Raw genomic sequence first — 22,964 nt, forward strand, 5'->3', positions numbered from 1 at the left:
CGAACGGGAGTGAAGAGCGGAGTACCGTCAAAGTGCCACAAACTTAAATTAGCTCCCCCGAGCATCTCACACTGAAGGCAGGGAGGAACGGTTCATTTCATTTAATATCAGAATAAGCTACGGGTCCCAAGATCATTTAAATGATCAAACCTTCTGTACGAAGCCAATGAGTATTTGAGCACTGCATACCCCCCCCCCCCGCCCCCGAAGACATCAAACCAAGATCCTTAACAGGGTGAGCTGATAAATGGGTCTGCAAACTCTTTCCATGGTCGCGGTTTCTTTGGCCATCCGGCACGGCGGAGGATAAGTTGCAGGTTGCGAGACCGAGGCCTGGATTCAATCAACGTTCGCCCCTAAGTTCGACCCACAATTAAATGCAAGAGTCGAAGCCTTTTTCTCCTCAACGAGTTTGGCGAGTTCAAACGACGACCGAATTTAACTTGCAAAGCTGTGTGGAGAAAGAAACAATACCGCTTGCGTTAAATTGTTAAGTCAAAGTTAAGGACTAACAGCGGCTGACAGTATACACTTCAATACGTATCTTTTAATCAAATATTCAGCTGCAAAAATATGACAAGTGCACACTGGATAAAGAAGTTAGATACATTCAACAGTGTACAGGAGCCCACGTTTTTCCTTATGTCACGAACATAGTACGTCCAGTCCAATTTTATAGTTCTGCCCCATTGCTGCGTAATCCATCAATTCAGGATAAATCCCCCGACAGTGAGCCAGCCAGACACTGCTTCTTCGCTAAATACATCCATCTTGGCCTTAAGCCTGACTTTCGGTGAACCATCACAACATGTAACACACATCCAATTTATAAATCTGTCAGAAAGGTTCAGCAATGGTGGAGTGGCTGAGGAATGTACCACTGGGGAGGGAAAGGGGGGGGGGGGGGGTCTGGTCTCTTATCTCAGGTGGGATATGTGGGCCCTTCCCCAGGCCCTGCTGACCCGTGGAGGGGGATCAAATACTCCACTGGGCCCCAAATATGCAGCATGAGAATCTACAATCAGACAGGCAGTGCTCTTCACGAATAACCCTGGACACAGACTAAATATAATATAGTGTATTGATGTTTAAGTTTAAGTCAATGGTGTGACATTCAGAAGCATTAACCTCTGCGTTTGCATTTGAATTCCCTTTTCACTGTGCGTAAAAATGACTGACTGTAAATTGACACTTGAAGCGGTTTGGCAGCACTTCCACACAGCTCACCACAGGGTCTTGTGGGGCCCTGATAAGTGCTTGAGGTGACCTTCATTACAGACACAACGCTGAAGATCAAAGACCCCGCCAAACTGTCGCAAGGCAACGACCTATGGAGAAACACATCACTCTAACCACAAACAATGGCAGCTGAGAGAAACAAGATGGCCTCCGTAAGGCTGTGCGTGATGAGCAGGAGAGGGAAGCCAAACGGATGGGGGCTCATGGATTCATTACAGGGTTCATCCAGAGGACACTGTCAATAGTTCAGCAAAAAGAGAACACACATGCACGGAGGCACGTGGTGTCACAGAAACACCACGTCCCAAACAATACACGTGTAGCAAATAATTCGATAAACCCTGCGAGGCGTAACCCGATAGCCAGAACTCTTTGGGAGTCAATGGGGCACGGAAGCAGGTTTCCGTGATAGGGTCGGCTTTCACGAGAGAGCGTGCTGCCTCTTAAATGTTCCTGCCGACCGCTAATGACAGCTTCTCCGTTGCAGTCACCTGACACCGGCACGCCGTGAAAGTCCCCTGTTGTTGTGTCACCCTCGGCTCGAATTTGAGCACCGCCGCCGCACCGCCAAAGGGGTGGTAGCCGAACACAAGAGGATCGCATGCGGTGCCGTCACAAGGCCGAATCACAACAAAACATCACTACGATACGCCAGAGCGTCTTTGCTTGTCGACAGTGACAATACTGCTAACGTTCCGGCAGGATAACGCGCAACGTGTGTGGGAAAGAACTACGAACTAATATAGAAGACGTCGGTTCGTTCTTCCCCTTTACAATTTCAAAAATGAGATTACACACTCTCTGTGCTTCTTAATTTAATTAGAAAACTGACCTACATTCCAGCACTATGCGCCTTTGTCAGGGTTTGTCACCTGAAGAAATGGGTGAATACGAAAAATTGAGTAATGAGCCAGCTACTTAATTAAGGATCGTTCTCAAGGAAATTGAGTCACAGTGCACTTAGCCAAATGAGGCTCAAACTGCTTTGTGCTTCTCTTTGTCTGTTACAATCCGCACGTGAAGTCCTCATCGGAGCAAAGCACACCTTTGCACATTAAGCCAGGTGACCTCAATGACCCCTGCATGCCTTGGGTGCTTTCATCAGCCTCAGTGTTACAGAACATCTCACAGAGGTGCTGATAGGAGGTGACATCCAGAGCCAGTGTAAAAACACTCCACATCTCTGGCAAAGAAACTCATTACATTGCATTAAACTGTATTACATTACCAGGCCTTGCCAGATGTTTTTGAATCTAAAGTGATTCAAAATCTGGAAAACATCAGTGGAGTGTGTGTTACTATAACACTATAGTAACACCAAAATAGTACCTACATGTATACCAGTGCCTGTGCAAAGCATGTGGCCAAACCAATGGTTAGCACTGTCAAATAAAGTAAATGCTATCATTACACTACAATACTGTTGTTGTTACAGCAGCAGATTCATCTCCCATGGGTCCCCATGCAAAACACTGATGAGATATCATTTCCTGCCGGCTGGCCACACCCGCTCACCTGTGCGATGGAGTAGTCCGACGAGTTGGCAGCCTGGAGGCCCTCGTTGCCCGAGATGCCCACGCCCACGTGAGCGGTCTGGATCATGCCCACGTCGTTGGCGCCGTCGCCGATGGCCAGCGTGATCACGCGCACCTGCTTCTTGACCATCTCCACCACCTCCGACTTCTGCAGCGGGGACACCCTGGGGGTGGGAATGGGGGTGGGAGGGTAATTACACACCGGGTCTCCGTGACAACAGCAGCACAGCTAACCGTACACACTCCCTCCAGCTGCAGCGGGTGGAAGGAACTTTGCGGGGATGCTGTCTGCATGCAATGCCCATTATCTGATCCAAAACGAGCAGGCACAGAGTCCACAGTACAGGAATTAATGAGCACACAGCAGAAACTAACATGCCCACAGGGGTCATGTACTTTCTCCTCCTGAACAGAAAGGAAACTCTGTCCAGACAACAATCAAGTGATGTCTCTCTAACTCCCAGCCAGGTCTCTTGCTAAATGGCAATAGGAAGAAATGGCCACGGTTTAACCTTGTTGACTCTCTTTACCGTCACGACTAACATTTATCTTCATACTGTACATTTGCTCCCCTCATGCTAAATTGAATAGGAGTTGAACCGAGTTTAATACTATTTTTCTTTTAACTCTGAATCGGATTGCATACCACTTTTATCATGCTCTAACATTTAAATGCCAGTGATTTGAAATGTCGCCATTCATCTAATTGCGTTTTATTGAGCCGAATGAGAGTCACGCTGTACCCGTACCTCACATGGGTGCTTCATGCATACAACAAGAAATGTCAGCCCGACATGATCTGTGAGACTGGGAGTATCGCAGGGCCTAAGTGACTCAAACAGGTCTCCCCAGCAGACCTGTAAACTCGTATTCCAGAGCACCGCGATATAAACAGGTTCGTTAATGAGAGCTGAATGAATTGGGCTTTCACTTAAATCCATAACAGCCTCAGAATGTGAATTGGGATAATAGAGTTGATCGGTATGCCTGTGGTTTAACTGGTGACTGGGTGCATTCACGGGCGTACTGTGCTGCTCTACAGTGAGATCATCACCCACTTCAGGGTGTGTGGTGACAAGCTTGTTTCCATGGGATGGGGGGGGGGGTGTGTAACATTAGACTCAATGTGCTCAGCCGCCCCCAGGGGTGCACCCTTCTCCAGCCCCGCCCCTCCAAACCTACCCCCAGCTATCTCACTGGACCCTAAGCCTGGTATCACACGGCCACTCGAACGTGCAATGTGAAGCGACGAACGCGTCCTTCAAGCAGGACGGCTTCAGTGGGCTTTATCTCCACTGGTTCAGGGTTGAGGCGTGGACAGCCGGCACTGTAACGCCCTCCACGTTGACCCGCCAGACTGCCGTGAGGCCCAGGAAGCCAAAGGACCTGCTGCCCCACGAGTGGGAGCTTAACAGGACATGAGGACTCGGCTGCTAATGCCTCCATCTTGTCTCTATGCTGTTGGGCTCAGCTATTGTGTAGCCTAGCGTTTTGCAGTGCATAATGCTTTGGTTTTGGCAAACCAAGGCTGCACGCAAACAACAGGTCTGGTCTGAACCGGTCTGAGACTGTGGGGATATTGACGTGGACTGCATCGACAGGCCTCCAGTCAGCAGTGACACAGACTCTCCAGCTAAAGCTGACCAGCAATAATGTAACAGAGCTACTGCTCAATTCATATTACCTATAACAGGTTATATAACATCGAGGTTACCTGCAACAGATGACCGCCTTGCAGGACAGGGCCAGGTCCAGGAAGTACTGTCGCACGCCGAAGGTGAGGGCGTACTTGAGCGTCTTTCCGTCGATGATGAGCGCAAAGTCATTCTCCTTGTGCAGGGCGTCTCCCAGCATGCCGCAGTGTCGGCTGAGGGTCTCCCGGGTGCCCTGCGGGCAGATGATTCGTTACGGCCGTCACATCTTTAATCGTTATCAGATTTTAATTATGACAAATAAAGATCCTGACAGTCAATACGACGGCGGTTCCTCAGTTTCACCGAGCCCTAAAGGATTGGGCCTGAAAAGAAATGAAAAATGAACCTACAGGAAAAAACACACACCAGTAGAAATACATTATTGATCAAGTGGATTCCCATGCCTCATTGCGTAGAGCAATGCCTCGGCCCGCATTGATGGTTCCTTTAATAACAATACATCATCGAAAAGCAATGAAGCAATGCACAAAAACAATCTGATTAATGACACACGGTTCATCTGGTCACAAAGCTCTGTGCTACAATCCCATGTCAGACTCCAAGTTCATTCATCTGGTCTTTGCTGGGCATTTTCCCTCCAGGAACACCAGCTAGATTTTCTCAAATGGAAAGCTGGAATCAGTCCATGTCTTGATTAAACCTGGAAGATTTTAATCACCGTTGACTCGTCGAGGGGAAAACGTGTACGCTCACCCTGTAAGTCAGTTCGGGCTGGGCTACGTGATTATCGTATAGAGTCGTGAGGTTTTGGAATGCGCTACACTCCATCATATATATGTTCCCGTCTGTTTTCTGGCAAGAGCTTCGCAAAAGGCATCTGTTTTGTAAAAAAGACTTTTCAAAGATATCCTCGCACGACTATTCTGAGAAAAGCAACCCGAAATGAGTCCGGACTTATGGTGGATTCCAAGGTTTACATTTCTCCTGGAAAGCTTCATCTTGCCGAAGATCAAAGTTGTGACCGTTTTAACCCGCGTGCAAACCATCACCCAGCCCATAACTGACGTTTGCTAAGTAGCCAGAGAAATGGACTTTTATCGTACAATAAATCAATGAATACTGAGGGTTTGTCCATTTCGGCCTTCTATCTACGTTGTACACTGCACCGCCATTTAAATACATCAAGATGTTAACCTTTTGCCACGAAAAAATATCAACCCAGTAGTCTCCTTCCCCCCAAATGCATTTATTTATTTAGGCAATTTTGGCCATTAATGTTGGATGTTCAAAACGGAAGCAAGGGCTGGTTTACAAAAACCTCAATGTATGGTTTTCATTTAGCACATATCAAACTGTAAAATCTCTCTAAATTGACCCTTGGAAAAGAATTTGTTTGGATGGTCCAACCTTGCACGAGGACAAGGCTTATTTATAAAAGCTTTGAACATCCGACCAGAGTGCTTTCCCAGGGTTGTTCCCTCACGGGAGTACACAAAGATAAGGACCAATGCATAATGAGCTATAATATAATAAAACTATAAAAATAAACTAGTCTACAGAGGAGGGGGGAGGTGGGGGGTGTAACAAATGAATGACACAAATTCATCTGGCCCATCACTATAGGACCTCTCCCATCACAGTGTGTGAAAAGGAAACTCCCTGTGTCATCCAATGTTGTCTTTAAATTTGCAGTGCGAACTCCCACATTCCCCCTGATACTAATCTGTCTCAGTTCCAACACAGAGGCCTAGTTCGTAGTTCTGTCAAATATAAAGTTTTTCCCATTTTTCAATATTTTTGGTTAGTTCCAGTGATGGTTGAACTCTTGATGATATATATAAAGTATTTACAGCTCATAAGCCTCTGAAATTTCAGAATCACTAACAGATTTGTTCATCTGCCTTTTCAAAAAAGGTTTTTGGAACATAATTTTTCACTTCAAGACAGGGCACTTGAAAAAGAAAATGTCAAAAGAATGTCATTTTCCATGTTAACCAGAAGTAATGTTATAGCATGCTAATGAGTACAATAAATAAAATAGGGAGTACTGTTCACTTGTAACTAATAAAATAAAGGAGGAGTGTGCATTTTAACCCTATACATCATTCAGAAAACAGAGATTTATTAATTGTAACCTGTAGTGTGTGTCCATGATTGGTGCTCAAGTTCCTCAGGATTATCCCATTCCAGTTTTTAACACATAAACGCTAAAATATTCTTTTGACTTTTGCTTTCAAAATGGCTGTTGCTTGACCACAGTGAGAGGCAGCTGGTCAGAGTTTGGGGATTCTTAACAAATGTTATGTTAACATATTTTAACGCACTGTAATGTCTGGAAAGTAAAAAAAAAGTGCTTCAACATTTGTGTTTTGTTAAATACCAGAGCAGCAGAATCCTGAGGAGCACAAGAACCGGTGAAGGTATGGATGAACTGCAAGCTAACAGACCTGCGAATTTAACCTTTAAAGCGACACTCGGGTCAAAACTGCCTGAGGCTGCAGGTTTTCTGGCAGAAAGGTTGTACCCTACTGTACAAGCATTACCATGTGAGAAGGTTAAATACTGCACTGGTCTGACCAGGCTCATTGGGCCTATTACTCCGAAATGAGGACACACGTGTTTGAATCCATCAGCACAAGAGAACATGAACGAACCAGCTGGTTGGCTCCAGATAGAATTAGAAGGAAACCTTGAAAAAAAAAACTGAAAACCAAAACAGTTCTTTGGTTTTTGTTTTACTTTTATGCACAGCACAATCTGTTATGCAGTCAGTTGGTACATTTTAAATAAATTTATGGAAGTCAAAATGAATTTTATTCAGTGAGAAATGGATCATTTTCTTGAGAAAAAACAAATACAGAATTGGAAGGAGCAGGGAGAGCAGATGAACAAAGTAAATGAAAAGGAAAGGAAAATGTGCACAGAGATTGAGCAAGAAAAGAAAACGCACACAGAGAGACTGTGCGCCCGTATCCAAGGACAATGCTTCTGGGAATAATGAACAATACAGAGAAGCCACCTTAGCTTGGCATGTAGCTGATGCTACTGCAGCATGCCACAAATCGTCCTTACAACTACAGCAATAGTAACTTTCATACAGTTAAAATAGTAAAATACAATTCTCAGGCTTAAGATGGGTATGCTTTTCTGTTCCTAAGAAGAGGTGTTCATGAACATTTATCTAGATATTTAGAAGATGTCATCATAACCATAGCCTCTCACCACTCAGAATACAAATTAGATATTAGACTAATTGCAAACAATAAGGAATCAATCTAAAATTCAACTTAGCAGGAAAAAGAAGACCTTAATAATGACAAACTTCATCCATTCCAGTTCTCATCAGAATGCTTTCTAGACCCTTAAGTCTTGCTGTCTAGACTCCTCGTTATTGTTGTTCTGATCACTTGATTGCTTATTATTCCTTATTAATTCTGCAGCTAGGCTAATGACTTCATGACAACCGCTTGGGACGCAATACATCCGTTTTTACTGCATGTTGCTGCCTGATCGTGTCTCTAAGCACATTAAAGCTGAGCTGAATGTACAGACGTTAGCTGTCCGAGTCATTCCTACGTGTCCAATTCTGGAAAAGACATTAAACACCTGACTAGCGCGGCGGGCTCTGGCCGCCCAACGCATCAGAAAGCCCCGGAGGGAAAGGGCAGCGATGATGTCACGCCTCGAATAACGGAAAAGCCGTCCCCTCGGAACGAATGAAAGAAAACAAGCTGTGTTTACGCGAGCGTGGTGACGGGCGGCTCTGAGGTGGGAGAGCTTTTCCGCCTCATTAGCAGGGTCCCGTCTCTCGGCCTGGGGGCCTGCAGTGGGCCCGATGGGGGGGGGGTCCTTTTCTGGAGAGGCAGCCCCCCACCCATCTATCACCGCAGACCTCTGGCATGCGCCTCTTAAAGGCTCCTGGGGATTCGGGGCCCCCGGGCAGGACCCATAGGAGGCCAACGCCGGGGTGAGCACCCACAACCTGGGGGAACGTGTCCGTGCTAAAATCCAGCGACACAGCACCCAAAACCCAAATATGTGAGACCCTGGGGCTACGCGGTTCACAGAGAGAAGAGCAAGATAGAAAGAGGCCCCTGTTCATCTGAATGGGTTTTAACTATTTACTTTCAATACGGTGACTTCTAATTTATATTTTTATTATTCTTGTGTTTACATTTCTTTCCACTGTTATATTTTCTACATGCTTTGGCGGTATGTATTATTAAGTGTGTCATGTTAATAAATACATTTAAATTGGATTTATTTGAACTAATCGCATGAGAGAACGTGAGAAGGAAAAAGAACAGAGCATTTCTACAGGAGAGTGCTGGTCAGGGGAATCAGCAGCTAGGCTAAATGCTTCTGTGTGTGTGTGTGTGTGCGTCTGTGCGTGGGAGATGCTAATCCCACTGTTTAGACAGTGGTGGTGTGTGTACGCATGTTCATTGGGGCAGGCCTAATGTGTGGAGGGAACTGCTGACTTTGGACTTCTTCCAGCACAGGTCCATGAGCGCTTGCAAACGGACATTTACACAGTCTTTGGTCTGTCCAATGTGGGGCCTTTGGCCCTATGATCCAAACGAATGTGTTATGCGTTGATAAAAACAGCAAAAACAATTTCTGACACAGATATCATGTCAGAAACACAATAAAATAAACAATCAAATTTCATGGGAATTTTTTTTTTTAAATAGCAGGCTATTTTGTTCATTACGTTGGTTGAATTCCTGCTTTTGGCATATGGCATCAAAGATTGAGTATTTTCTGAGTTATCGGTTATATTTTCTCTAAAAAGGAAAGTGACAAAAGTTCTTAGGCAGACCCTATTTAGGATTTAGAAACACCCTGCATGTCCTCACCTCAGTATCAGTGACGGAGGAAAGTAAACTATGTGGTTAGCGGATTACAGTCCGACTGTTGACTGTACGCGCACAGGACTTATGGGACTTTAATTAGGGACCTTTACGATTAATCAGGCTTTCACTGGGAACTGTCACAGTCGGGAGGAGGAAACCCTGCAGCCGTTTGTAATGGGGGGGCGGGGCTAAACCCCACAGTTCCCAGCGCCTCTTACACGGGGATATTAGCGCTAATTCCGCGCGGCTCCTCTCCGGGTCTCTTTGTTATGGCTGAACCGGCTCAGGCCGGGCCCTCGTTTGATTTACGGACGGGGAAGGAGGCGTCCCGTTAGCAAACACGCTTCTGCTTCCGTCGGCGCGCGGGGCACCTCGGGCGCGCCCAGTGAGAGCCGCGCAGACGCCCCGGCCCGTTAGGCGGGAACCCCGGGGGTTCCGGGAGTTTCTGCGAAGGGGGGATATCAACCCGATGAGTAATCGCGCCTCTGCTCTGCTTCGGCTCGACAGACCACCCACCGCCGCGTGTGTAACGCGCGCTGCAATGCACGCACACGCACGCACTCATTCTGGGATGCTGACAAACACACGGCTCGTTCCGTGCCTAAATTACAGGCCCGAGAAGGAGCTGATGTGATACATGGGCCGTGATGTAATGCGATGATGCTGACACAACTGTGTGCCCATTCCTGTTCTCACATTGTATGTCCACACACATCCACAAACGCACACACACACACATGCACATGTGTGCACACACGCACACACATATGCGTATACACACACGCGCAGACACGCAGCACACACACACACACACACACACCACACATGTGCACTCGCACACACACAGCACACACACACTCCACACGTGCGCACACACAGCACACACACACACCACACACATAGACACAAGCACTACAATTTCCCTCCCCCCCAACTATGTCATAAATGCTTTTCATTGCTTGGACACTATAGCTGGCCATGGATCATTGGTCATGATCTCCAATTATCCACTTCAAATCTCTCTTCTGTGATCCTCAAAATGGCCACTGGTGGGCCCTTGTCTTTTCATTAAAACATGTCCGACTTTTTCAGAGAGAAGTTACTGTGGTGCATCCAGGGAGTGCTCAGGTTAATGTGTGGAGCGTTCACCAAGCTTGAGAAGCACTGTCTACTTACAGAGCGCTAAAACTCTCTCTCTGCTTCATTTTCAAACATTCAATTGAATTTAATACAATTCCATTGTCAGTGGAACTTTGAAACAGTAAAATGCTAAATGATCTGTGGTAAATTTCTTTTGAGAGAACAGCTCCAGCAGCCCTGGAGCGGTTTTCAAACTTACATTGGAACTGACTGAAGCTGTAAAAATGTCATTAATTTCAAACTCTGAAATGTCATCAGGTAGTTTTAATGGCCACAAACTGATTGCCACCGGGGAAGATTAAATGTAGCGTTCTGCAACATGACTGACATGGTGGATTGGAAGTCTCAGAGAAAAATCTTGGCAGTGCCTCTCGAATAAGGCCTTGGTCCTGCAGTGTTGTCTGGCCACATGCCGTGACTGCACCTCGGCCTGTTCTCGCTGTGCACACGGTGGCCCACAGATTGACGGGGCGGATTGCCACGCCCCCCCTCTGAGAGCTGTAGGTCAGCCCCCCCGTCAGGCTGACACGCTTGGCACGGCGGGGGGGTTCCTGCCCCGGCATCGGATACTGCTTCCTCTGTACAGGTGGGCTGTCCTGCCTCCAACCGCGCTGTCTGAACTCACCACAGCCTGTACTCACTGTCAATCAAACTACCGGCAATAAGACATACAGTATTACAACCAGGGAAGGAGGGAGGGCTGAGGGAGAGAGAGAGAGAGAGAGAGAGGACACATAGCACCGAGAGAGGTTGAGTGAGGGGAAAGCAAAGACAAAAGAGAAACAAGAGAAACAGAAGGAGTGAGGTCAGAAGAGACAGAAAGATGGAGAAATAGAATAGGGATCAAAAACACAGGAGAGACAGCTGAGGGGCCGAGCAGCGAGCAGACGGAACAAACAGACTGAAGATCACAGCGAAGAGGGACATGAAGACAGCTGGAACTAGAGGAGGCCTGAAGGGAATCGGAGAGGAGCAGAACAGGGACTGATCCAAGAGATGCACGAAAAGTGAGAGAAAGAAAACAGAGAGAGTGCACGAGGAGACAAAGGAAAGCAAGAGGAGGGAGGGAAAGCATAGAGCGCTCTGGGAGGAGGGAAACAGCTCAGGTTTCCCTTCTCTCTTCGTGAGGAGGCTCCAATAAATCATAATACTAATCAGTCCAGTCCACAAAAAAGAGACTGTCTAAAAGGCTGCGTTCATTTCAATTTCAAAAGAAGAACTAAAAAATGCACAGTGCATATCCCAGTGTGATATTCGAACCGCATCTTATCCTTAAGGATCTCAACCCTGCCCTGAACAGCATGGACCTTGGCTAACGTGCGATATGCTAGCGCTTGGCTAACGTGGTCTATGCGTGCTCTTGGCTAACGTGTGATATGCTAGTGCTTGGCTAACATTCAATATGCTAGTGCAGACATGTAGACGCGACATCATGGATTACCAGTGTAACAGAATATGAACAATCAATTTCCTTTGCCCAAAACATTAAGACATGGAGATTTTCAGTTATTTAGCAGGTACTGTAGAGCCATCTACTGTATTAACATGGGACATAGGTATCCCTTTGGGATTTCATTGGGTTAAACGTCCTCCTAATGCAAATACTTCTTGAATGAACATGTAGCTTTATGCTAGTATTGATAAACACACATTAGATTTGGCCAGGTTAGTTTAGGTTGACATAAACCATTTGTGTTCTTTCAGTTTGCACTCCACCTGTGATTGGCTGGGATGGACAGTTCGGAAAAGGAAAAGAAGGAGAGAATTATGAGTGGAGATGGGAAGGGGAAGTACGTAGGCGGTCGGTACTCACGTCCAGTGTGCCTTCATTAATCACCACCAGGCCCATGTTACGGGTGAGCAGTTTGCAGGAGTGTCCTGAGGGGGGAAGACACACACGTCAACTGTGAACCTGAAAAAACATGACAAGCCACAAATTTATTTTATTTTATTTTAATTCACCCAAATACGACCTCATAAGACCATCTCCCCGAGGCCATTTCCAGCCTATAGAATATGAGATTAACGCACAGGGCTCGATTAATCTTCTGCGTGTACAAATCATACCCTTGTCCGAAAAAAACGAGTTTGCGAGGGCTGTCGTGTTTTTCCTGCGACATTCCAATACTGCTGTGGAGCGCAGATGACTTGCAGTCTTCAGATGACTAGCAGTGAACGCACTATTGCCAGCTTCCAGAGTGCTTTCACCACAAGGTCCCCAGGAGCTAGTATCAATGTGGCTGAATTTTTGGCAGGCCTGCAGCAATTAATTTACTCCAATAACAACATATAAAAGTGCGTGTGACAAATGACTCTCATAAAAGAGACTTTCCGGTCTTTTCTCCTGGTGCGAAATTGAGCTGGGAATGCAGTTGAATAAAAAAATACGGAAGGAATTTAATCCTTTGGATGTCATTTAACAACTACAAAGAGTATCAGTGGACCAACATGGAATGTGTGTTATGTTCTTTTTTTTACCAACTTAATTGCTTAATTGTTCCTTTGGGATGTTCCTATTGCTTATTCAATGACGGATTCAGATATTATTAATGTATTAATTCATGTTATACACTGGAAAAATGTTTCACTGGATAAACCTAAACAATTTACTTCAATTTGTTACACCTATATGTTTTAGGTTTTCTCAATTGAAAATATTAGGTTTATTCAAATGAAAAAAATAAAGCCTAAAAAATACAGGCGTAACAAATTGAAATTGAGGCCTGTCCAATAAACTATTTTTTCAGTGCAGTTTTCAATCAATGCTTTATGAGTAACACCCATTGTTGCTGTTATTATAATAATTTGTCATTATAATTATAATTTTTATATTTATTACTTTTTTCCCCAATGCTATTTTCTGTGGTTAGCAATTATGTATAGCACAACTGAATGATGGCAAAACAGATTTCAGTTGAAAGATAGTTTTACTAAGGATAAGAGAGCAGGTCAACCTTCACATAACACGACCTCACTCCTATGCTGTTAACTGAGTGTGAGCGCCTGTGTGAGATGACGGGGGGTTTCTTTGGCTCGTCTGAGTGCATCTCGCCTCCAGATTGTAAATCTCTCTCCTTAACACCCCGCGGGTCGCAACCCTGGGCACGACGGATTGTTTTCTTAAGTGATAATGGGCTAATTTACAAATATTTACCGACGAAGCGTCCCCTCTCCCCACCCCCCCCGGGCTTGACTGATGGCCATACGTCAGCCCCCTGGGCGACTCGCGACTCCGAGCGCTGAGTAATGTGTTTATCTTACGGGCTCCGCGCACCGTGACCGAGCCCGGCCCGATTCGCCCGGGGAAAAATGATACTTTCTTTATTTTCTCCTCTCTGGGGCGGAACTAAACTCTAGTGGCTCCCGGGTGAGCAGGGGGAATGCCGGGGTGTGACACGTGGGATTAAATGGACCTTCCAGAGGGTATGGGGGGTTGGTCGCTGAAGATGCGCAGAGTTTGAAGGGTGGTGGGGGGGTATTTTGAGGGAATGAGGAGAGCCCGGCTTGTTCCAGAGGCGGTGGGCGATTGGGCCCGTGTTTAATTTGGCAGAGCGGGCTGCGTTTGCCTTTACGCGAGCTTCGTCCAAGAGGGAAGCCAAGACCAACACAGGGCCCTGTTAGCAGGCCTGCACCGTAGGAACACAGACCAGCACCAGTGTGCTTTCATTAAAAATATGGGCATGGTGCCGTTCCTTCCCAGCACAGTCCACTCCGCACAGAACCCCCTCCACCAAAAACCCTGAGAGAAGCCGTGACCACACCAAGGTCAAATAAGGTGTTACTATCATTTCTGTGATGTTGTAATAAAGTCTCCACAGCAACACTGAGGGTGCGATATACTTAACCTAAGCATTATCTATCACCCCTGTCCAAGTCTGCCTCTCACTTTCAATCTCTCAATCAGAACCTGTCTTTTTCAGGTAAAAGGACCAAAAGTGCAACAGATGGCTTTCCTGGCAAAACAAATTGCGGACATGAAGGTTTTATGTAAGTGTATAGGCCTTCACACACTGACGTTTTATGTGGAAGGAGTTTTTTACTAGGGTAAATACTTTTACGACATGGCACACTGCAGTGGACTTAGAGCTGTTTTTCATGGCTGGATTTTAATTGGCTCCAGAAATTCAGAGGTGCAGGGGGGTGGGGGTGGGGGGTGGTGGGAATTGTGAATATCAATCGGTGCAGAGGGGTGCCGAGCTGCCCTTGGAAACGGGTCAAAACTGAATAAATATTCGGCCTTTCTACACAGATATAAAACTACCTCTCCACCACCTGCGTCACTTCTCCTGCGCCTTATTACTGGACAAAGGGCCGATTCAGGGCGGCGGTAGGTGGCCGTGGACCTCATTCTTTAAACATCCACTGTTCATGTCTGCGCTTAATAGAATTTATTTTAGACGCGTTAGCGCTGAGGCTAACGTCGTCACATCTAAGGGCGGGAAACCATGTCCTCTTTGTGAAGGCCCTGAATCTGTGTAATACACGTCTTGTGTGAACATATAAGCGCTGACAGCTTTGCTAACAGTTTCTCCATACTGTACGTCCACAGACAGACCTTTCTTAGCTTATAAGACATCCTTGTGTGTGTGTGTGTGTGTGTGTGTGTGCGTGTGTAATAGAGGTACTGTTGCTACAGCCTTTGAATCAAGGCCCTTGCCAACTGCATGGAACAACAAAATCAGGCTAAAGACCAAGGCACATAACTAAGGGAACTAATTATACTCCTGTTTTGGCTCAAAAAGCTGACATAATCTTCTGTAGGAGATGCTTCAGTGCTCAGTATCATAACGTAGATATATTTCACCTGTGTGCGAGTCTCTCTGTGTTTATTTGAGCAAGGCATCCTGGGATGTGCCTTACCGATGTTGATGGCGGTCTCCTGTTTGTCCCCGGTCAGGATCCAGATCTTGATGTCGGCCTTCATAAGCATCTCGATGGTCTCAGGGACTTTGTCCTGGAGCCTGTCCTCGATGGCTGTGGCTCCCAGCAGCTGCAGGTTCTAAAGGGACAGAAAGAGTCGAGAGATATTCTATTTAACACCTATCACTGATCATGAGAAAGGGGTGAAGAAATGGAAAAGAGAACACTTTTTTCACTGCACAGAAAGGCAACGGCATCTCTGTCATTTTGCCTCTAGTTTTCTCCCATCAGAACCTTTGAAAAATACTGTAGTTTCACATTTAACACGGTCGACTGACTGAAGAATTCAGCGAGGGCTTTATGTGTGTGTGTGTTTGTTGTTGTATGTGTGTGTGTGTTTCTGCGTGTGACCACACATGCAAGTTTGTGTGGGCAGGGTGTCAGAAAACAGATAAATGCTCCCACCAAGTGGTGAACGGCAGATCTGCACTCCTTCCAGTGAAGGAGGGTTTTTTTTGGGGGTAGACTGAACTGATTTATCTGGGCATGGTGCTTGGGCTGGCAGCCTGTAAGTGATTTATGAGCCCAGTCACCTGTTCCCCCCACCGGGGCCCCTGGTCAGCTGGCCCCACCATCACTGCGGTTTGCTAGCATTAGCGGTACGGCCCACATTAAACCAGGCCAGAGTAGCCGGGCTGGACATTAAACCAGGCCAGAGTAGCCGGGCTGGACATTAAACCAGGCCAGGGAAACCGGGCTGGAGATTAGCATAGGGAGTGGGTCCAGACGCTGAACTCCGTGACCCAGCACAGCCAGGGACAGGCGCAAAGTAGCACACACTGCCCTTGTTGTGTGCCGAGTAAACATGTGGATTAGTGTGTAAATAAATCATCGAAGAGCCTGTTTGCTTAGCTGATGGACATCTCACAGGGATCCAAATTAAATTTCTACATTGGGTTTCCCTTTTTGTTGTGGGTTTCTCTTTTTGTTGATTTTTTATCAGTTCCACAGCAGGGTCTCACTATCAGCCCAAGCCCCGGAAATTTAAAGCAATGGTTCGCCCAAAGACAAATCAATATAAATGCTTAAAATGTTTAGGTTTTCAGGCCGATGTACTATGAATCCAAAGAAGAGTTTTCTGTGAATTTACTGTCTTAATGACTATCCACGAACAGCCAACGTCAATACTCTTTAATAAAACCTCTTAATTTACTTGAGGTAGCCTGGGATTAGATTTTGTGATTGTGTGAAGAGCGGTTGGCATTCTGGGACGGATCAGTGACCCCCGACCTTCTCGATGAGCTCGTAGCTCTCCTCCAGCTTCAGTGCGCGGTTGTTGAGCGCGGTGGACGCGCGCTGGTACACGTCCAGCCACTCCTGGTACGTGGCCTGCGAGATGTCGGCCACCGCGTAGCACAGCGTGCGCAGCCCTGCCGAACAGGAGAGAAAGACCAAGAGTGACCTGTGACCTCTGACCTCCCAGGTGACACGTTCACTGAGAGTATCAGCCTGCTCCCGAATAGCTGAACTTAGCCGGCCTTACAGAGTAGGTTACAGCAATGCTGGTTTTTGTAATACTATCCTAAATTAAGCCCACATCTCCCATACATGCTGCTAATTAAAAGACACCTAGGCTATGAAGGGAAAGAACCCCATGTAATCGGTTTTGTTTGTCCAGTCAAACAATTATGAACTATAGCGTTTATGGATTTGGAGTGTGGTTGGCAGGATAAATTTCTCTAGGGTTTATTTTCATAAAAAAAATGCAACTGAATTTCTTTCGGTTAGGGAAAAATAAAAACAAAACTGGAAATCAGTTTGGACTTGCATATTGTCATCCTTCCTCTTGGTGGCAGCAGAACAGCGCAGAGCAGTAGGCTCGGCAAGCTAGGTAACCATAGCAACAGAAAAGCAGCTGGGAGGGGTGTATCTGTTGCTTTCTGATGAGAATCATCGGCTGGCAGTGACACGGTGTCGCCGCGGCTACGGCGGGGTTAGCTCGTCCCTGATATGACGGCGCTGGCGAAACGAATGAGCTCGCGGACTGAGTGCGCCCGTGAGGAGTCGGGAGAGAGAGAGACGCCCGGCGCTCCAGCTCACCCTCCGTCGCAAACTGCTCCAGGTGCTTCAGCGTGATGTCCTTGTACTTGGAGCTGTCGGCCAGCCGGTCGTAAATGACCGTGTCCTGCGGGGAGGTCAGAGGTCACAGTCACCGGTCACGGTCGCCGCAGACTGACACAGAGAAGATCGGGCCCCTCCAGCTGCGGCTATTTAGCATCAGTGAAGTCTGATGTTTAGACGATTATGAGCCACTACGCCTCACACACTGAATACAGAATGCTGCACGTTAGCTTCACAAGATAACAAGAGAAGAAGACTGAATACAAATCAGTCTAGTCTAGATCAGTACAATCTGGTGCTTCCACAAACTCAACAGCATAGCTTCTTTCTCATGAGGATAGCGACACCTGTTGCAACAGACAGTAATTAGCACCTTGGAGATTAGAATAAAACTATAAAACTCCTGCTAGGACTGACCAAAGATAGTGTATGCATAGGGGTCCGCCCCAGGCACTGTTTAACTTCAATTTCCAACAGAGGAACTACAGCTATTTAAATAGAAATGGGGACCCTTTACACAGACTAGTACAAATGCAGAATACATGTTTCCTGTGTAGACGTCCATGAGGACCCCTCTGGCTTTAGCCATCTAACAATCTGCCTGAAATGAGAAGGTGGACTCACAGCTCCTTTGCAATACAGCCGGATCCGCCCCGAAGGAGTGCGCACGATAACCGACATCCTCTTCCGGTTGCTATGGGAAACAAAAGAAGGGGCAGATCACGTAAATAAGTAACATATTGCAATGACAAGCCAAATATCAGTACGTACTGTAATTATGATAATCACACAGTAAGCAAGGAATTGCACGTGAAATACACACATGGCGAGCAAGAACACTTAATAACACCCTCCATTCATTCAAGCCAGCAGAACAGGACTGTGAGAGGTGGCTCAAATTGAGCAGCAGAAAATTGGCTTTCAGAACTATTACTTCGGCAAAGTCCAAAAAAACTAAATTTTACTGATTACAAATAAATCTAACAAGTAGCAGGCAACTAGCAGCTGTGGACCAGCAATCATTAAAAAAAAATGTTTTATGTAAAAGAAAAAACAACTGTAAAACAAAACAGGACCAGAGGAGGGTTGTGTCTTTCGTTAACATCCTCCTTTAATGAGGGAGCACTAATTCAAATACTTTTTCACCAAACCTGACATGAAATGGGTGGGGCTATTACTTTCTCACAGATAACCAGGCCCAGAGAACTGAGAACATCAGTTAAACTCATTTCCACACAGTCTGCTTTCCTCACTGGTTTCTTACTGGTTACCAGTTACAACAATGACGTTGGGCTACAGGATACAACAAACAGACAGGACGGACAGAGAGAACGGCGGGCGAAGGAAACGCGGCGGCTACCTGGTGAACTCCAGCACGTTCAGCAGCTCGTATTTCTCCTCCTCGCCCAGCTGAAGGAAGGAGAAGGAAAGCAGAAATGCCGTAAAGAGTAATGACCCGACAGAGCTTTTCAATTAGTACAGAGGCGCTCAGTAAAGCTCCCTTCCGGCGGGAGAGCCGTGAAAGAGAGCCATTACAACATCCTTCCAGATTTTGGGTGGGGGGGAACGTTTTAATTAAGGGTGTTATGGAAGAGATGCATGATCTTGGCGTGTCTAAATGCCCGCCAATCCTGCACGTCCCTCAAGGGTGCGCGTTAAAATGTGTTCACCTCAGGCGACCCCTCACACACATTGGTCACAGCCAAGGAACACGGCTTGCAGATTATACCGGTGTGAAACACAGCCATATCCAACAAATCTCAATGACTTTTTTAAATAAAAAGCTTGTGGATAATTTGAACTCGGTTCCAAATAAATGTTTTAGTATTATATTAAAAAGGCTTTGTTTTTTACATTGCATTTCAATTAGTTTCAGATCAGCAGGAACAGAAGAAGCATTTGACTCTCATGCTTTAGCAAGAACTTCATTTAATAACTTGGAAACTGTGTATCTGGAATGCTGTGAAATGAAATGAATCTTCACACGCATGCACACACGCACGCATGCATGATTGCACCACTAGGTGGCAGTGTAGTAACTAAAGTCACTCTTGTCAATTCAATCACATTTTTTTCCTGAATAATGACTTCGCTAACATTCACAACTCTGAAGGTTAGCTCTACATTAAATATCATCCCTTGAACTTTTTATAGTGTCAACACCTATGGGTGTGGATTATTACGAATCGGCTGCCATCATGACCGCATCCCATTCGTTTCGGTAGCGCAGAAGCTGGGATTTTATGGGACAAATAGCATTATTTATAGCGTATTTATGCCTTCAGGCCTGAGGCATTACCTTGGTTTTTAATCTCAGAATAGGCAATTATGATCCTCCAGGACCGAAGATATGCCTCAGTCCCTATCCTGATTAAAACCTGAAGCACCAGGTCGGTTGAGGTCGCCCCATTCAAAATCTTCAATTAAGCCGTTAAGAAGAAAACAGCATGAGGGCAATGTGTCCCAAGGGGTGCCGTTTCCTGACTGCTTTTAATGGATGCAATAGTCTCGAGCTGAACCGTTATCTCCGAAACAGCCAGTTTAGTGATTTCTAATGGGGCCTGCAGTGATTTCCGTTACATTGACAAAGCGCCGTCTTAAAGCAGATCCCCCGCGGTCCCCAAAGGTGTGACCTCGGTAATATTTCACCTACGTCGCGCTCCCTGGCGATTCTCCCGCAGATACTGTTCATAAATCATAATGCCGTCGTGGGATGCTTGATTACTACAGCAAAGATTTCACCGTCATAAATAATGCGTACAAGATTAGATTTAATTGGCATTTTGTGGCATTAATTAAGAGTCCATAAAGATCTCATGGTGTAAAATTTAACTGTGCCATTTGCAGAGGGGAAATTACATATTGCACAGTGCTTACATTACAATGAAGGCAACACAGCACATCAGTGTATAAGGGATGTTGAATACCGTACATGGTGCATCCCTAAACATGCATCCATGATTGTGCAGTAAGCAAACTCTAAGTAACGGCCTTTAAAATGTAAAGGACTCATTGCAGAGACAAAATAGGCAGAGGTTGGGATTCAATCAATATTTACTTAACACTGACTAGAAATTAAATGCAAGAATGACTGAAGAAAAATGAAATGAAAAAAGATTGTGATACCTGTGTTTATTTTTAAGGCAAAGTTAGGACACATTCTGATGGAATACAGACCAGTCAGTGTTATCTTTGAACACGAGCCATCAATTTATTAGAAACACTCGGGTATTTCAAAATGAAAACCAAGAATTAGTTCGATTAAGCAATTCAACTTTGTTCTGAGTGGCCGTGCCAGGTTAGTCCAACCCATCCATCTGAGGCATTGGAACCATGTTACTGTGGGCTAGAGGACATCACTGAGGCATTATGGGTTTTTACGGCCTTTATACAGACCAGCAAAGGACGCAGGCCGTGGCACTCCACTTCTTAACCCAGCTAACAGTTTCCATTGGTCGAGCTCATCTGTGACGGGCGAACAGATTCTATACCATTTGCTTCAATGGACTTTCCAATCCTGCCTTTTCTTTTACAAGGCAATCTAAGCTACTTTCCCTTTCCAGAGCATTCGTTGGTTTTAATGACCAAACTGTGGAGGAAGCTGGTGCGTATACGCTGTGCTTTTCCTATTAGACCATTCACAGCCACCTCACCGATGAGGCGTCCCAAACCTCCAGCATACGCCTCACCAACAGGGTACAAATCACGCCACGAGGACCGTCTCGACCGCTCCGAAATTGCAGCCGAGAGCAGCGACGGGTCTCACTGGCCCACGGGCTCCCGAAATGCGTTCTGAGAATCGGGGCGGCCGAGCGTTGTTCATTAAAATGAGAACATTAATCTGACCCGTCTCTCCATCACCGGCATCATCAGGTCAGCCAATTACCAGGAACAAAGAGGCAAGCTAAATAATCAAGGCAGCCTTTTGTCACTTAATTAAATTGAGCGTGCAGTAGGTCAGAGCTTGGAGGGGCTATGCGCCCGTTTCCTAACTCAAGCATTGCTTTCCGCTTTCCATATTCCTTATTTTCCTCTGCAAGAGGGCTGCAATTTCGCATGCAAATGGCGTGCTCTCTTTTGAAACCCGGTTTTCGTTTTGCAACGCAAAGCATTCGCGAGGCATGTTGAAATCGAGTGCAATCAAGTTACGCCCGAACGATCCTGGTGTTCCAGACGCTGACCCCTGATTTCAGAACACAGGCAGTGATACGCCTGGGACCGCAGGAGCCCCAGGTGGAGTGCCCACGCGATCGGGGGATGACGAAACGCACTCGGACCCACAATGCACTCACGGATTTGATGATGACAGAGTCCGGGGTCCTCCCCGAGAACACGAAGCCCAGGTTCTGCGCCGCTCTCACCAACGCCCCCTCGTCTGGCGGAAAACAGGAAGGGGAATGATGGGTAAACTCAGCCCAATGCTAACATAAAGCCATATTTGGTCACTGCTCCTGATTTGTCAACCACTTCTTCGATAAAAGAGGTTTTTGTCAGTGCTAATGTTGAAGTCAAGGTAGTGGTACTGCTACCAAGCTATAACGTTAAATCTGCTTTGTCATTTACTCATATATTCATATAATATGGGTCCATATTATCCAAATAATAAGTCCTGCTTCGCTTTACAACCTTATGCAGTCCAAAACTTAAGACCAACCAGAGAAAAAAAAAAACAATGGTGTAAAACACAGTCACTGTAATTCAAATGAACCTCAGAAAGCTTACTAATTAAAACGTAATGACCTTCCCTAAGCACACTTCATCAACTCTCTACTCCCAGTCAAACTCATCAACAGGGAATTAACTGCTGTTAATTATAGGCTGCGGAGGCTCCACACACACACCCAGGTGAGACTGGGAGCAGGGAATATATAGGGAAATTCAGAGTGTGAGTTTGATCAAATCGAATAATAACTTTCCCTTTTATTTCTCATTAAGATGACGTGTTGGAAAAAGTTGCTTTTTACTAGGGAGGGGTCTTTTTAACATCTATAGGTGCAGGAGAATTAGGCCATCTCCACTGCGGTTACACGTAGAACTTTTAATAGACAAAAGGCTTTGTCTGTCCCAGCATGTAGCTTAAGGGAAAAGCTGAGATAAAACTCAGACTTTTTAAGAACCGAAGCACAGGCTGTGGATGAGGACGGGCAATCCCAGAGGAACTTTGGTTGAACGACAAAGTCACTCTGCTTCCACTTCAAACAGGGCAAAGTTAATTCACAGCAGGCATGCAACAGGAGCTTTAATGTGTCCGTTACTCATTTGCCTAGCAACTGTCAAACAGTAGCCGAGCAATAAAGTTCAAACCATAACCTAGGAGTCCCGGAAGAATGAGGGAATGAAACAAAACTATTGTTTTAATGTGCGCTGTAATTCTATATTGTACTGCGATTCTTTTTAATCATCTTTTTAATCAGGTTGCTCTTTGAGATCATTGAGAGAACTATGTGCAGTATGTGGTTGTGCTCTCACACTTTTAATGCTTTTTTTAATGTATTATTGAACATTTATGTTTTATACTTCCATGTCATTTCATAACCAGGCTGCGAAGAACTGCTCAT

At 45.9% G+C, this 22,964-nt stretch overlaps 1 protein-coding gene across 1 annotated transcript in view; it reads right to left on the reverse strand.

The window, feature by feature from the left end:
- LOC135256047 (phospholipid-transporting ATPase IA-like) overlaps nt 1-22,964 on the reverse strand; it is a 107,522-nt gene that overhangs the window by 31,583 nt on the left and 52,975 nt on the right. The window contains exons 19-27 of the mRNA XM_064337922.1: nt 21,699-21,781; nt 18,767-18,816; nt 18,031-18,100; nt 17,386-17,470; nt 16,576-16,715; nt 15,286-15,424; nt 12,239-12,303; nt 4,489-4,661; nt 2,755-2,938 (exon numbers count right to left, since the gene is read on the reverse strand). Coding sequence (XP_064193992.1) covers nt 2,755-2,938; nt 4,489-4,661; nt 12,239-12,303; nt 15,286-15,424; nt 16,576-16,715; nt 17,386-17,470; nt 18,031-18,100; nt 18,767-18,816; nt 21,699-21,781 — 989 coding nt within the window. The remainder of the gene's footprint in view (nt 1-2,754; nt 2,939-4,488; nt 4,662-12,238; nt 12,304-15,285; nt 15,425-16,575; nt 16,716-17,385; nt 17,471-18,030; nt 18,101-18,766; nt 18,817-21,698; nt 21,782-22,964) is intronic.

This window comes from Anguilla rostrata, chromosome 5, assembly GCF_018555375.3.
Source record: "Anguilla rostrata isolate EN2019 chromosome 5, ASM1855537v3, whole genome shotgun sequence".
NCBI classification, from domain to species: Eukaryota; Metazoa; Chordata; class Actinopteri; order Anguilliformes; family Anguillidae; genus Anguilla; species Anguilla rostrata.